Raw genomic sequence first — 14,595 nt, forward strand, 5'->3', positions numbered from 1 at the left:
ATACTTACAATTGTTTACAATAGATTACAGTAATTACAATAGTTTATTTCATATAGTGTGAGGTGGAATCCATATTAGGCCCCCTCGGCACGTCGGCTTCCATATGTCCTATTGTACCTGTATTGGTGATAATGCTTATGGAGAATTTGATGGAATGAGGATTGGCAGGGGAAACCGAAGTGCTCGGGGAAAACCTGCCCCAGCGACTAACCGATTAAGCAATGGCGCGGCCTTTGAGATAAAATTGGTGAATTTAGTGATAGCACTGGTATATCGTTTCACTGTAGACTCTACACCGCAACATCTCATTACATCTGCTCTCCCTTCCTGGTGCAGCTTCTTGGTATCTGCGAGCTCTCCAGAGTAGCCCATTCAGGTGCATCTCCGACGTCTCCGACTGTGTTATCTTGGTTGCGGGAAAAAAGAAACGAAAACTGCGCAGTAGGGATTCCCAAAACCGATTATTCATTAATTATGTGATTATAATTGCTTAGTGGTTGTCTCACACGAGAGAAACTCATCCACTTTATAAAAACAATGATCGCGTAGGTAAGTTTTCAGAGCATTTTTGAACTTATACAGCACCGGCATTTCTTTAATATATCGTGACAGATGATTTAGCAGTCGAAGTCAGTGACGTTCAATGATATTGTGTAGGTTCTCCAAGAGAGATCACTGCTAGAGCACGCGCGTGTTAATTGAATGCCACAGATATCAAGGATATCAATGTTGTGTATATAAGACGGATGTTGATCGTAGATCGTATAGGTGGTATATTTCGTGCCGCTACGTGCGTTGAGCTGACTGCTTTTTCCTGATTAGTGGTTACACGAAGTGGGAGTAGGGATCGGTAGGGATCGTTGTGGTGAAGAAAATGTGATATGTGAAAGAAAATATAAACAACTTTGAAATGTTTTATATGTGTTCTACCTCATATAGATAACCAGCCGGTGTTTAATGTTTGTGATCTAAGATAAAAGCATACAAGAGGCTATCAGTTAATGAAGTAGCTGAACTTTGCCCAAAATTATCTACCATAAAAAGCCATGACTCTTGTACGATTAATGTGCATGTTATGTAGTTGAACAGAGCATTTTTTATTGTGATAACATCTTTTTCAGCAGCTGTTCACTAGCAATATGATTAAGACTGTGAATACATTCAAGCTTCGCAAATTTATTAACGACAAATTTGTAAATTTAAACAAAAGTGCATATGTTTTTATAAATAGATGTGAAAGTTCTTATTCCTCAGATGAACCTCCAAAGCCAGAACACCCTATTAAACGGACATTTAGGATTCTGGGAAATGACATGAAAACTGCAAAAAACAAAGTAGAGTCTTTCGTTGAAAGAATGCAGGGTATACGTGAATTATCAAATAAAATTTTAAAATCCCCATATCGAGATGGTATATTCCCGGAGCACTGTGATATTGTCATCATTGGTGGAGGTGCAATGGGCTCTTCTATTGCCTATTGGCTGAAGCAGAGAGCACCAAATGCAATTACAGTTACCGTCATCGAAAAAGATCCTTCGGTAAATCAAAATATTTTATCATGGGGTCAGGTAAACAAAATCCAAATTTAAAGCATGAAAAGTAGATTTTAATATGGTTACTATTTGTGAAATATAATTTGCACGCTTGTAAATTGTTCTTATTTCACTATCTTTTGTATTTTATTTAAAAATTTTATGCAATAATAACTTTTTTGTTCCATTTTATTTTCTCATACTGAATAGTCTGGAGTTGAGTATATAAATGTGTCAGTTTTGTCTTGATGAAGCATGTTACACTAACCAAAACTACTACTTTCTTGTTCCTTTTTGCTTCAGATTTCCACAGTAGATCTGTTTGCTGTGTTTGTCTGTGTAGAATTAATACCATGTTTTCTTACTATAGTATGCTGAAGCATCAACATGTCTCTCAGTTGGTGGCCTCAGGCAACAGTTTTCATTAGAGGAAAATATCAAGATGTCGCTGTTTGGTGCAGAATTCCTGCGTAACATCAATCAACATCTGTCAGTTGAAGGACATGATCCACCAGATGTACAGTTCACACCATGTGGTTATTTGTTCCTTGCATCTGAGAAAGGGGCACAGCAATTAGAAGAAAACGCAAAACTTCAAAAGTAAGAACTGTTGTTTAATAAATTTAAATGCCATTATGCTATTGTTTGATTATTTTTTTATTATCTGAGGTTTATGTGATGATTTTATGACATGTGACAAATATAGATAATTTTTAGGAAGAAGTAGCTGTTGCCTTGTTAAGGACATTGCTCTGGAAGTCACCTGGTGGTATTGAACAAGACCATGAAACCCCATTCTTGATGCTCAGGATTACCGGGATTCTGGACTTTGTCCATTGCCTGGTATCCTAAAAAACACAAAAGAAGACAACATTTTGGAAACTGGATCTGTTTCCATCCTGAGGTGAGGGGTGGGGGGTCACCTACTCTGTTGGGTCCACTAGAAAGAGCTAACCTCAGTTACTGGACAACCTGTGTCAATATAACTATAGCAATATTAACACTGAGATCAAGCTTTGCCAATGGGAGATAACAGGAATACGTTCTGAAATGTTGTGTTAATTATTTTGGTGCATAACTGAAAAGTAGGCTATGAACGTGAGGGGCAAGTTGCCGAGACAAAACACCCTGGACAGGCATATATTTATGAAAATGGATGACACCCCGTGTGAGGTGAAATAATATGCACCAAAATAATGTGGGTATAATAGAAACTTTAAAAGGATTTTATCTGGTTTTACCTTGCAAGGAGGACTACAGCGTGTGATTTTAACACGGACTAAGACAGTGTAGCAGTTTTAACATAATTTAATAAAATATTTGTTACATATCAAGACACCTGAAAATGGCCATTTGGGACCGAAACATGCAGTGTCAAGGTGTGTAATGTTAAACTAAAATTGAGTTGTGAATGGAAGAGTGTTGCAGTATTGACGGACGTTAAGATTTTGAATTTAAAATTAATGAGAATCAATTGTAAATAAAGTTCACGGTCATTTATAATCATCCAAATAAGAAAAGGGATAGGATTAATCAGTGTCAGCCGTCACTGCATTGTGTACAGTAGCAACCTGCAGTATGCTGTCTACATATTACCCATGGCCGAATTTTACAATTGAAAAACTAACAACAGCAATATTTACACAGAATCACAGTATCTTCCCCATCCACAGAATTAAAAATGTAAAAATAGTACCACAGTTCTTATATTAATACCAGTAACTTTTGTTGTTGGTTTTTATTAATTGAACTGAAAGTATGACATAAAACACTTCTTAAATATAATACAAATTTATTGATCACATTTAATTTAGCATATGGCATGGACAGAGTTCTGAACTTTTAAATTTGGCACCCATGCAATAAATATTGTTAACCACTCTGAATAATATCAGTTTTCAAGTTTCAGATGCTATTTCAACTAAAACTGTTAACCTGTTTATGTTTAATTTTTATTTTTCAGGAAACTTGGAGCCAAAAATGAACTTCTAACCCCAGTCAAATTGAAACAGAAATTTCCTTGGATCAACACTGATGGTATTGCCTTAGGTTGTCATGGTCTGGAAAATGAAGGATGGTAATCATATATACAGTTTTTGTTTTTCTAGTGCTTGTGTCGTGAGAATTTATTAATTATCAGATTTGAGGTTGTCAGGATGGTGACCGTGAAGAATACTCAGCTCTGCGATGTGATATCATATCATGTAGTCTAGTAGAAGTTCACTGTAATATTATATTGTAGGATCCTGTTGCACTTTTCACTGAGTGTCGATTAGTTACAGTCTCACATGCAACACTATATTCTATAAAATTTATTAACTTGAAAAGTTTAGAAAAACCCATCACTACATGTTTCGACCAATGTGGTCATCATCAGGTGTTAACATTTTTGGTGAGGAAACTGCTATCTTATGCTGTTGCTTTTATACTTTTAAAGTTAATGGATTTTGTAGAACATAGTGTTGCACATGAGACTGTACCTAATTGACATGAAGTTCACTTCAAACTATGTTGCTTTTGAGGTTTTTACAGTGATGACTGTCTTCTGGGCTGTGTATAGTCAAGTGAACTTCTACCAGACTACACAGTGTGACATTATAGAAGAGATTCAGTTTGTAAACAGATATGAAGAAGTGAACCACAATTGATGTAACTGAAGGTGATGATGGGCTATTTATGTGACTAGGAGAGCATACATAGAATTCTGGTGTAGAAATCTCTGGGGAAATATCCACTTGAAGACTGAGAAGGAGATGGTAAGATTGAACTTAGGAATATAGGTTGTGAAGTGAGAGGTGGCAGCGCTAATTAAGGATTGTGTCCAGCAGCAAGCTTTGATATTGGTGGTGTTGAGCTTTTGTGTTCCACTACCATGGTGTTAGCTCATTAAAAATCACCCTTTTGAATGATTTTATGAAAGAATTATACAGCAGTCCCTTCTTAACCATGGATTCAAGTGGCTTCTGCATTTTCTGGGTGCCATCTGTAATGATTAACTGAATCCAGTTCACATTCTGAGACCCTCTATATATAAGATTAACTTTAATGCTATCCTCTGATCTGGAACTAGATCTCTGAAGTGGTTTATTCCTGTTAGGTTTTTACTGAAATTTTGTATATACTTGGGATGCAATGAATATTAACATGGGCCACAGATCCCCTAACTCCTGGTTTCTGACAAGACCTTGGTCTTGCCAACCACAGTTTTGTCAACCACAGTCCCCGTTCCCTCTTCCAAGGACCATAACCCCTGCAGTTTTTGTAACATTGCTGTATAATAATCACTCTATTTTGTGAGACTGATGTGGCACTCATAAATGTACTGAATGGGCAAAATGCAGGGTTTTTTAATGTTATTTTATTTATTCACCTTCCATAAATCCTGTCGAGAGTACATTCTCCTGCGGATGTGGAGATCGTCCTTGTGACAGTTAGAACTAAGGATTACAGTTGTCATCCAATAGCATGCACATTTGTATAAAATACTGATAAACATATACAGTATAATAAATAAGTTAATTTTAGTAGTAAAAGTAATGGCAAACCTTATACAATTTGTACAGTTTTATGCAAGTCTATTAACTAAAAATTCAATAGTTGAAACATAATGTCATTAATGAGTTTTGTATAACATACATTAATTATATAATAAATTGAAATAAAGACTAGTATACAGTAATACAAAGATTGTGTATATCTAAACTAAGCATCTAAAAACCAGAACACAGACTGACAACCTTGTCTTCTTTTAAATTGTAAAGCAAGACAACTACTTGCACCTTAAAAAGATTTATAACCAAAATATTCCTGTAAAGAATAAAAAGAATGTAAATATAAACATTGTTGTAATTGTACCTCAAAACTCTTAGTGTCACTTGCTATATCCTTAATATATTGTGGTACATTATTATAGACCTTTGTTCATAAACAGTAAACTCCCTTTTGGTATTTACTCAAATTTACAAGAGGCTGATGGAGATTATTTTGCTGTCTGGTATTTATTCTATGAATCTCTGAATTTACTATGAATTTGTTTCTATTTTTTATTACAAAGAGCATAAGAGATAGTATGTACTGAGATGCCAGAGGTAAGATTTCTAATTCTCTAAATAATTTCCTGTACGAATCCCTCCTTCTGCGTCCCAACATAATTCTAATTATATTATTGATGTATTCAATTCAGTTCAATTCAGTGTGTAGTTGGCATTGTGCTTCAGACGATAAAAACATACTGAAGTAACTGACAGTGATGATATTGTCAGGAAATAAACACCGCAGATGGAGATAATGAAGGCTATGACAGTAGAATTATGAAAACACCAGTTGAGAGATGTAAAATAATGGTCTCAAGTTATGAGGTAAGTTTGATTCATCATTTGTTATGTACTCAGTGTAACTAATCCTGTTTATATCTCATGCAGGTTTGATCCTTGGTCCTTGTTGTATGCTTTCAAGAGAAAAGCATTATCCCTAGGAGTTGAGTATATTGATGGAGAAGCAATTGGTTTTGAATTCAAAAAGATGCCAGATTTATTGATGGATGGAATGGAACCTGGCAGCTATGAAGGAGTTGACAAAGTTTTGGTTGGTATTCACAGTTACTACATTTCTTAGTGCATTGCCTAAATCAGTGAAACACAAAATGCAGTTTACAGACTTTATAAACATGTCAGGGGAAGGAATTTAGCTTAGTTAGTTAGTTAGTTATTAGAGAGGGTGGGTTTCCCCATGCACTTAGACCTGTAGTAGTCCATTGTGCTTCCCTCTATGGTTTCTACCAGTCTCTATATCCTACCGGTATTGGTGCTTACCATCAGTCCCACCCAGCCAGCGAGACCGGCTCTACTGGCTGAGAAGTATCTATAGTGCTTCCCCCATCTACCAGAGGTATTAGTGACTGCTGTTGGACGGCAAACGTCCGCAATTTTGGCTCAGTGACCTCCTTTGGAGGTATGAGGTTCTTTTATGTGCCATAAAGCTAAGTCCCTACCGGAGGACTTGTTCCCTGAATTTTTCCGCCCTTAAAAATTCGACGACCTCCGCCGGGTATTTTAACCAGCGTACTACAAGTCATGAGGTGGGAACATTACCTCTAGACTACGGAGGCCTCTAAGGAATTTAGCTTAATAGCTGTGAAACGTAAATGACATTTGAGGTCTTCATTGTTATCAGTGGTTTATTTTATAACACAGTCAATATTTTTTAATATATAGCATTGAATGGTAGGACTACTGGTGAATAATGAATTTGGAAGGGTTTGGAACAAAGTGGTTAAATCTAATCAAGATACTACCCTGATATATGCCTCAAGATACTGAAGAAAACAATGAAAAACGCAAGTTGATTTAGCTGATATCCTAACCAAGATTCAAACCAAGAATTTCCGGTCTACAAGTCTAGACCATTACCACTACACAAGCCTGCTTGTTAAATGAGCTGAATGTTACATCCACCTCAGACATTCATATTGCTACCATGCGGTATTAGTGACTGCAAGAAGTAGAAGAATAAGAATGTGTTTGAAATCTGTTACTGTCTATTGGTTGTGTGATACTTGGGAGAACTGTATCTGTAGCTCTATTCCTTTGAACACCATCTACCAACTAGATTGGCTCAGGATCCTTCTCTTAAACTCACCACAGCCAAAGAAGCTGACTCATTGTTAGTCAAGTAATGAAACATTTTCATCATTAGATGGCTCCAGTTGTGACATACTGATGTTTACAGTAAGAAACAGATTTTTACATGAAATATTTGTTCCTGTTTGAGAAAGTGGCTTTTTTCTGTGCAACTGCCTGTACTCTAAGCAGCCTTTGTATTTCTAGCATGGCAGGGCTTTGAAGCAAAAAGAATAATATTGTCTGTGATGATACTGTTCCAGGTGAGGACTGAAAGTGGAGAAATACGCTCTGTTAAATTTGGAATTGTAATCATTGCAGCAGGACCCTACTCTGCAAAAGTTGCGAGAATGGCCAGAATTGGTACTGGTGATGGCATGCTAAGCATTCCATTGCCCGTGGAACCAAGGTACAGAATGGCAAGTCTGGCATTTATTCTAATTAATTTAATGTTAATAGAAATGTAGTGCGGCCACAGGTGTAATACAACTCGTGATCGTAGAAGGTTTGTACGCTTTGTGAATTATTTCCATTTTAGAATGTGTGTTGCAGCTGAAAGGATGTAGTGATTTATTTCCTAAGCATTTACCATCAGTTAACCAATGTAAAATACGTATTTCATTTTTCTTTCTAACGTTTGTTTGAAACATTTTTTACTTGAAAGGTTTAAAATAACAGTTTGTACACACAACTGAATATCTTTGAGCTTTTAATTTCTTAAAATGACACACGTGTTTATATTTTGTCATTCTTAGTACATAGGGGTGTATGTATGCTAAGAACCCTGTAAATCAAATGTGAAATTTCATTCAGCCATATTTAATGCCCCTTTTTCTTTTTACAGGAAACGATATGTGTTCTGTATTAACTGCAAGAATGGACCAGGTCTCAACACTCCATTAACAATAGATCCATCAGGAACATATTTTAGGTGTGTATTCTCTTTACCATATTGTGACATAACGCCTAAATATCAGAATTTTGGAGACAGCCAAGTGTCACAGAGGCATCCATTGCTATGGAACAGCTAAGTTGAAAGAAGTTTCTATCACATAAAATACAGACACAACAATCAGTCTGAATTGGAGCTACACAAAGAAAGCCAGTGGGACCAGAAACCGAAGCTGTCAAAGTAGAGCCATCAAGCACAAAAACAGTAAGGGGAATCCCCAGTATTAGAGGCCATAACAAAGCAATGAGTACATCCAGATATAGTGGACTGGAAAGACTTAGAATGTGCTGTAGTTATTTTTAAATTGTGAAGAATAGTAAAGTGTTGTAATTATCTGAGATTAAGAGTAATTAGTACCCAGTAAATTCTGTATCAATCTGAACCCTGTGTCTAGTCCTTTAATATTTTTGTTTACCAACACCTTCAGAACAGCTCTGAGGATAACATAGTATTCTGTCTAATTGTAGGTACTGGAGGAATCTTGATTTTCATTGACTTTATTCTAAATTTACTGATTATTACATGGGGAGAGCTAGGGCAGGTCAGTCAATATAATGGCTAGTTTAGGGGCTGGACAGCTGGGGGATTAAGGTGTGTGATTTGTGGCAGAGACTTTTCTATTCACCGTATCCATACCAGTTATTTGGCCTGCTCAGCCTCCTATCCAGTCAGTACCAGAGGTCCTGGGGCTTGAACTTCTCCACTCATATCTATGTGGTGGTGCTTAATTATGCATAGAAAATTTCATATACACTTTCTTTTTATTTATAAGGGAACAACATTTGGAATTTGTCATCATCATCACTGAATCTGCCATATGAAATTCAGCTACTAGTCAATTTAATGAAGAGTACTGGAAGTTTATATTGTGATAGGTCTTTTCTTTTGCAGCAAGTGAAATAACTTGCCTTCTGTGCAAAATTCATATTTAGTATTATGTTTCAGAACAGTAACTGATGACCTTTGCAATTATGCATATGGTATTTGGTATGGTGATTAGTCATAAATATATTTGTACTCATAAATGTTGTATGAAGAACTTTCTTAAATTTTAGAAACATGATGATCGTTTGAAATTCACAATTATGGCTTACAGCTCTGAGGTAGTGGAAGTCTATTCTCACATAATATGCGCAGAAATGATAAATAAGTTCCATGATTTTTAATCTGTAATGTCTGTAAGCCTCCCTCTAAAGAAGGTAGGCCCACTGATTCTGTCTAGAACTTCCTGCTATGTTATACTGTGATATGGTTTACAGACGAGAAGGTCTTGCAGGCAACTACATATGTGGCAGATCTCCTCTTCCTGAAGAAGAACCTAGTGTAGACAACCTGGATGTAGATCATGACTTCTTTGATAAAAATATCTGGCCAGTCCTTGCATCACGTGTGCCTGCATTTGAAGCAGTTAAGGTATGTTATAGGTTCTGAGTATTGGGAAAATGCAGCAGCAAAGGAACTGTACATAAATTATAGACAGTTTGATTGCAATGCTAAAAATGTCAATATAGAAAAGTTAAAATGGTATACAGGGGCACACAGTAGTGTAGTTGGTTGAGGCACTGTGCTACAAGCCAGAAGGTTGAAAGTTTGAGTCCAAATTAGGTGGATTTTTTCAATTGATCTAATCCTTCCAGTAGCACTGTGACCCTGGGGTCGACACCTCTAACAGAAATGAGTACCAGGAATCTTCCTGGGGGCTAAAGGGCAGCTGATGCATAAGGCTGACAACCTTACTGCCATCTGTGAGCCAGTTGTATAGAGAGAATGTGGGATCCTTGACATCTCACAACCCCATGGGCCTTCACAGCCTGTTACAGGGATAGCTTTACTGTTTTTATCATTGCCCATATCAAGGCTCTATAGTGTCAGATTATTAATGGATCTGATGCAGTTGGTGGAATGAGCATTGGCAGGAGAGACAAAGATGCTGATAGAACACCTGTCCTTAATAATAATAATAATAATAATAATAATAATAATAAAAACTCTGTAGCCTGCAAGCGAACTATACCGACCAAGTGACCGCCGTTTGTCGGTGAAGTTAGTGCCAACTTTTGCGGATAGAGGGTGTCATGTGGTCAGTGCAGCAGATCCCACGGCCATTAATCTCTGTTTTCTGGACCGGAGCTGCTATTTCTTTGAAATAGCTCCTCAGTTATCCCCACGAGGCTGAGTGGACCCCATTCCAGACCCACTACTACTCAGAAAATCTGGCAGCACCAGGAATCGACCCGGGACCTCCAGATCTGTAGCCAGGAACTCTGACCACTAGACCACAGAGGTGGTCGCACCTGTCCCTGATATTATTGATTATGTACATGTATGATGAATGAGCAAGGATAGCTCAGTCAGTATAGTGATGGACTACAGGCTGGCTGGCTGGGGTTCGATTCCCAGCAGGGGCAACAGATTTTTCTCTATTCCAAAACATCCAGACCAGCACTGGGGTCCACCCAGCCTCCTATCCGATGCGTATCAGGGACTCATTCCCTGGTGGTAAAGTGGCTGAGGCATGATGCTGCCCGCTCACCTCCATATAGTGCCAGGGTCCAGAATGGTGGAGCTATACCTCCACTTCCCCATATGTTTTCATGGCATAGTGCTTAATTAATTAAGCACAGGAACAACTTTACCTTTACCTTTGTTATACGTATGAATATGAAAAATCTTGCAGCATCCATGTTTCTGCTTATTTTAATGCCAACTAACAGATCACCTTTAAGAGATCAGTCATTGTGTGTATGAGGTGTGACAGTTTGTTGTTAAGGAGAGTGTATATTAAGAAACTAAGTTCAGCTCTTCAGTTAATTTATAAGTAATGCTTTCAATTCTACAGTGCGTACAATCAAGTGCGCGCCGCGGCTGCAATTTGCCGTGAGTCATACCACCGCAGAACGGATGCAGTCGCGGGGAGTGTTCCAACTCCTCCCCGCGACTGCATCCGTTCTGCGGTGGTATGACTCACGGCAAATTGCAGCTGCGGCGCGCACTTGATTGTACGCACTGTATTACAAATCAAGATGTGATGCCATGTAATTTGGTAAAATGGTACCAGCATTTCAGAGGAACCTGCTTCCTCATCTTCAGGGTAGCCAGATTACTGAAGTATACCATGTGACATCATACAGCAGTACAGTCATGATTCAGATCAGTTTCAGAACCTAAGTCTTACATTTATTAAAACTTGTTCATTGTTTCCCAGTGTGTTACACAGGTGTACATAGATAATGTAACTATAAATAGCAACCATTGGGGTTTTGTTTTAAGATAACAATTCCATGTCAATTTGTATTAATTTTGAAGAGTTACACTCTTCTGGGATGTGACATTTTTGATGAATAGACTGCCTCTGTTTTCACAGTTGAAGGGTAAGCCAAGCAAGCGGCAAGCATTGGTGCTCCCAAATTTCAGTAAACTTTTAACTATATTACAAGGCATCATAGAAGGTAGTATTCATCTTTATCATCATCATCATCATCATCATCATCATCATCATCATCATCATCATCGGAGGGGTGGGTTTCCCCATGCACCGTGACCAGTGGTCTATTGTATGTCCCCTCTGTGATATTCTACCAGTCTCTATACCCTACCGATACTGGTGTGTGCCACCAGTCCCGACTGAGCCAGCGAGTTTGGCCTCTACTGGCTCAGTGGTATCTCTCGATGCTTCCCCCATCTATCAGAGGTGTTAGAGACTACTGTTGGGCGGGAAATGTCCGATCAATTTGGCTCAGTGGTCCCCTTGGGACATGAGGTTCTTTTACGTGCCGTAGTATTCATCTTAGTCATCACGATGACAACATCAGATCTCCTCACACACTAATTTTGTTCTTAGAGTATTCCATGCCTACTAGGCTGCACTTGGAACAGATGCTTTTTTCACCTTCACCTCTGATACCAGTCAACAATTTTCTTTTCTTTACAGGTGAAAAATGCATGGGGTGGTTACTATGAATACAACACATATGATGAGAATGGAATTGTTGGTCCTCATCCCTACTATATAAACATGTACATTGCAACAGGCTTCAGTGGCCATGGTAAGTGCACATATCTGCATAGATACAGATGCATCCAGTAGGTCCCAGTAAAGGGCACTGGGAACAAGACAGTATGGCTACAGATACAGATTTCCAGCACAACATAATTACATGAGATCTAAGCTTCGTTTTTGTTATCACTGTTGTCATCATCATCTTTGTCTTCTTCTACTCCATCATCCACCCATTCCTACTACTCCACTTATATCTGGTGTCTTCCCAGAACTGATATTCTTCCACCTCAGCTTACTCTTGTGTTCTTCAGTTCTTCTGCAAGATTCTATATCTTGAGATACAATGACATGTAGTCCATGTTTCGGAGGAACATGTTGAAGAGTAACCAAGTAAGAAACCAACATGAAGTAGGCAGCAAGATTTACATGCTGGTTTCTTGCTTGCTTCATTCTTCATTTCTCAAACCAAAGAGTACAGTAAATGCAGATTTTTGTAAAATATAAAGTTTGGAAGTGTTTTAGCCTTCCAGATTAAACTTCCCAGCTGATATTTCTCCTGGGTACAGTGATTTTGAACACCAGCCAAACAGAATGCTTCTTTTGATATATTTCCCATACAAATTGACCATTAAGTAATATTGGAATTTCCTGTACTTTCATGTTGCAGGAATACAACATGCACCAGCTGTTGGCAGGGGTGTCATGGAAATGATTTTGGATGGAGGTTTTGAGACCATTGATTTAACACGAATGAGTTTTGATAGACTTATAATGGATAGACCTCTTATAGAAGAAAATATTGTATAGCAAAACTGTAACTGATGCATAATTCAAGTATTAGTAAAGAAAAGTTCACTAACAATGTCTGTGCCCTTTTCTACTGTAACTTCCTTCAGTTTCACATATAGTAACCGCATTATCTTCATTCAGAATGCCCGTGGACTGAACATGAATATATTGCAGGCAAGTAGCTGTAAATTGCTGGCCTGCTGTTAACTAGGTAAATTCCCAGCAGGCAGTTAGCAGATCAGTATATGTATGGTGTCATGCTAAAATATACACAGGAGGATAGTGATCGTAAGTTATGTTAGATACATCACTTGATACTGATAAACCAGTACAATATGGTGACATTGAGGAAAAATATTTGATGTCAGTATGGATTCAATGTATTGATATTGCATAACTTCTTGTGATAGCATAAAAATACTTAAGTTTATTCAGAGCTACAGAAGAACTGGCACTCTGTCCATTGCAAAATATTTTGAGAGACATTTGAGTTGGTTATGAAAAAAAAAAATGAAATGTGCAATACCCATGACAGCTACATGCAGTATGCACTGTTTAAGGCTTAATTTTATTAGGTTCTTGAACAGTTTCAAAAAGTCCTAAATGATTCAATATCATTACAAGCATTTCTGATGTTGAAATAGAATTCTGAAGCATTTTATGTCCTTACTCTTTTGGGGGGGGGGCGCACAGTCCCTCCAGGCAAATGTTTGGATAATAGCTAGGGGGGTGGTCCACAGTCTCTTGAAGCAAATGTTTGGACAACAGCTATGTTTCCTTCAAAATCTCCAAATATCATAATTCTTAGTCTGCTTTTTTTTATATACTAATATATAACCTATGCAGTTGACAATGTCACTAGTGTAGTGTTATGTGTATAGTGCTTCGAACTGTGGTCTGCATTGACCTTTTGGCCTCTGTCTACCTAGGCTTGAGTTTCTAATGGTATTTCCATTCCCAAAAGTATTATCTTTTGTAGAGATGAAGGTGAGCACATAGATCTGACTATGTGAACCCTCTAAGCAAGAACCCATTTTCTTATTCTGAGACCACTGGGTCTTGTTAATAAATTATGAAATAAAGAAGTTACTGCCCACTGAAGGTTCCACAGGATAAACCAAGGGGCTGCAAGATACTGTATTGAATATAAGATGTCAATACAAATACAGTATCTCATACAAAGCATGTTGTAACAGAACATTTTCAAATGTTTTCACTGTGTATGTATTAACAATACATAAATTTAAAAGCAAATTGAAACTGAATTTTTACTGTAATATGTTTATTTATTTATTTACTTACAATGATGCTGTCAGTACTTCAGATTATAGTGTCATAAAAGGAAACAGTCATGTCTAAGTCACTCACAGTGTCATTAAATAAATGATAAGTAAATAATAGCCAGCCTTCACTGTCCTTTCAAAGATTTGGCATTAAGAATTTAAGGAATTTAATTCTCAATGTAATACACCTGAATTGTATGCAAGTGACTCTTCGAACTGTCAGTCATTAGTGGTCCTAGTTTAAATCAGGTGAGTGTTGTGGCAGAATTATGTAAATGCCATGGTAACCTTCTTTAGTCTTTTCCAATTTATTCCTCTCCTTTTCTGGAAACATTCTCTTTCACATCACATTCAGGACAGCTGTGTCCATCAGGCAGAACTATTTGAGTAAATTCTTTTCTGGGCAAGATGCAAACTCATG

At 37.6% G+C, this 14,595-nt stretch overlaps 1 protein-coding gene across 4 annotated transcripts; it reads left to right on the plus strand.

Annotated features, from left to right (window-relative positions):
* The first annotated feature begins 807 nt into the window (after window positions 1–807).
* On the plus strand, window positions 808–14,156 carry LOC111869654 (FAD-dependent oxidoreductase domain-containing protein 1). 4 transcript variants are annotated; one of them, XM_023861330.1, is made up of 10 exons: window positions 808–1,055; window positions 1,255–1,568; window positions 1,903–2,132; window positions 3,496–3,609; window positions 5,954–6,116; window positions 7,414–7,559; window positions 7,995–8,081; window positions 9,362–9,515; window positions 12,034–12,148; window positions 12,770–14,156. In XM_023861330.1, exons 2-10 carry the CDS (start codon window positions 1,314–1,316, stop codon window positions 12,907–12,909), a joined length of 1,404 nt encoding a protein of 467 aa, XP_023717098.1. In that variant the 5' UTR covers window positions 808–1,055; window positions 1,255–1,313; the 3' UTR covers window positions 12,910–14,156. The 4 variants fall into 4 exon arrangements, with proteins under 4 accessions (XP_023717098.1, XP_023717095.1, XP_023717097.1 ...); XM_023861327.1 differs by having other exon boundaries at window positions 808–1,568; XM_023861329.1 differs by having other exon boundaries at window positions 808–1,538.
* The last annotated feature ends 439 nt before the right edge of the window (window positions 14,157–14,595 follow it).

This window comes from Cryptotermes secundus, unplaced genomic scaffold (assembly GCF_002891405.2).
Source record: "Cryptotermes secundus unplaced genomic scaffold, Csec_1.0 scaffold986, whole genome shotgun sequence".
In the NCBI taxonomy this organism is placed as follows: Eukaryota; Metazoa; Arthropoda; class Insecta; order Blattodea; family Kalotermitidae; genus Cryptotermes; species Cryptotermes secundus.

Excerpts from the sequence above, each read along its gene's own strand:
- LOC111869654 (XM_023861327.1), top strand. The coding sequence starts at position 1,140 with ATGATTAAGACTGTGAATACATTCAAGCTTCGCAAATTTATTAACGAC. Across the intron at positions 3,610-5,953 it reads GGTCTGGAAAATGAAGGATG|GTTTGATCCTTGGTCCTTGT; the intron begins GTAATCATATAT and ends TATCTCATGCAG. Across the intron at positions 6,117-7,413 it reads AAGGAGTTGACAAAGTTTTG|GTGAGGACTGAAAGTGGAGA; the intron begins GTTGGTATTCAC and ends ATACTGTTCCAG.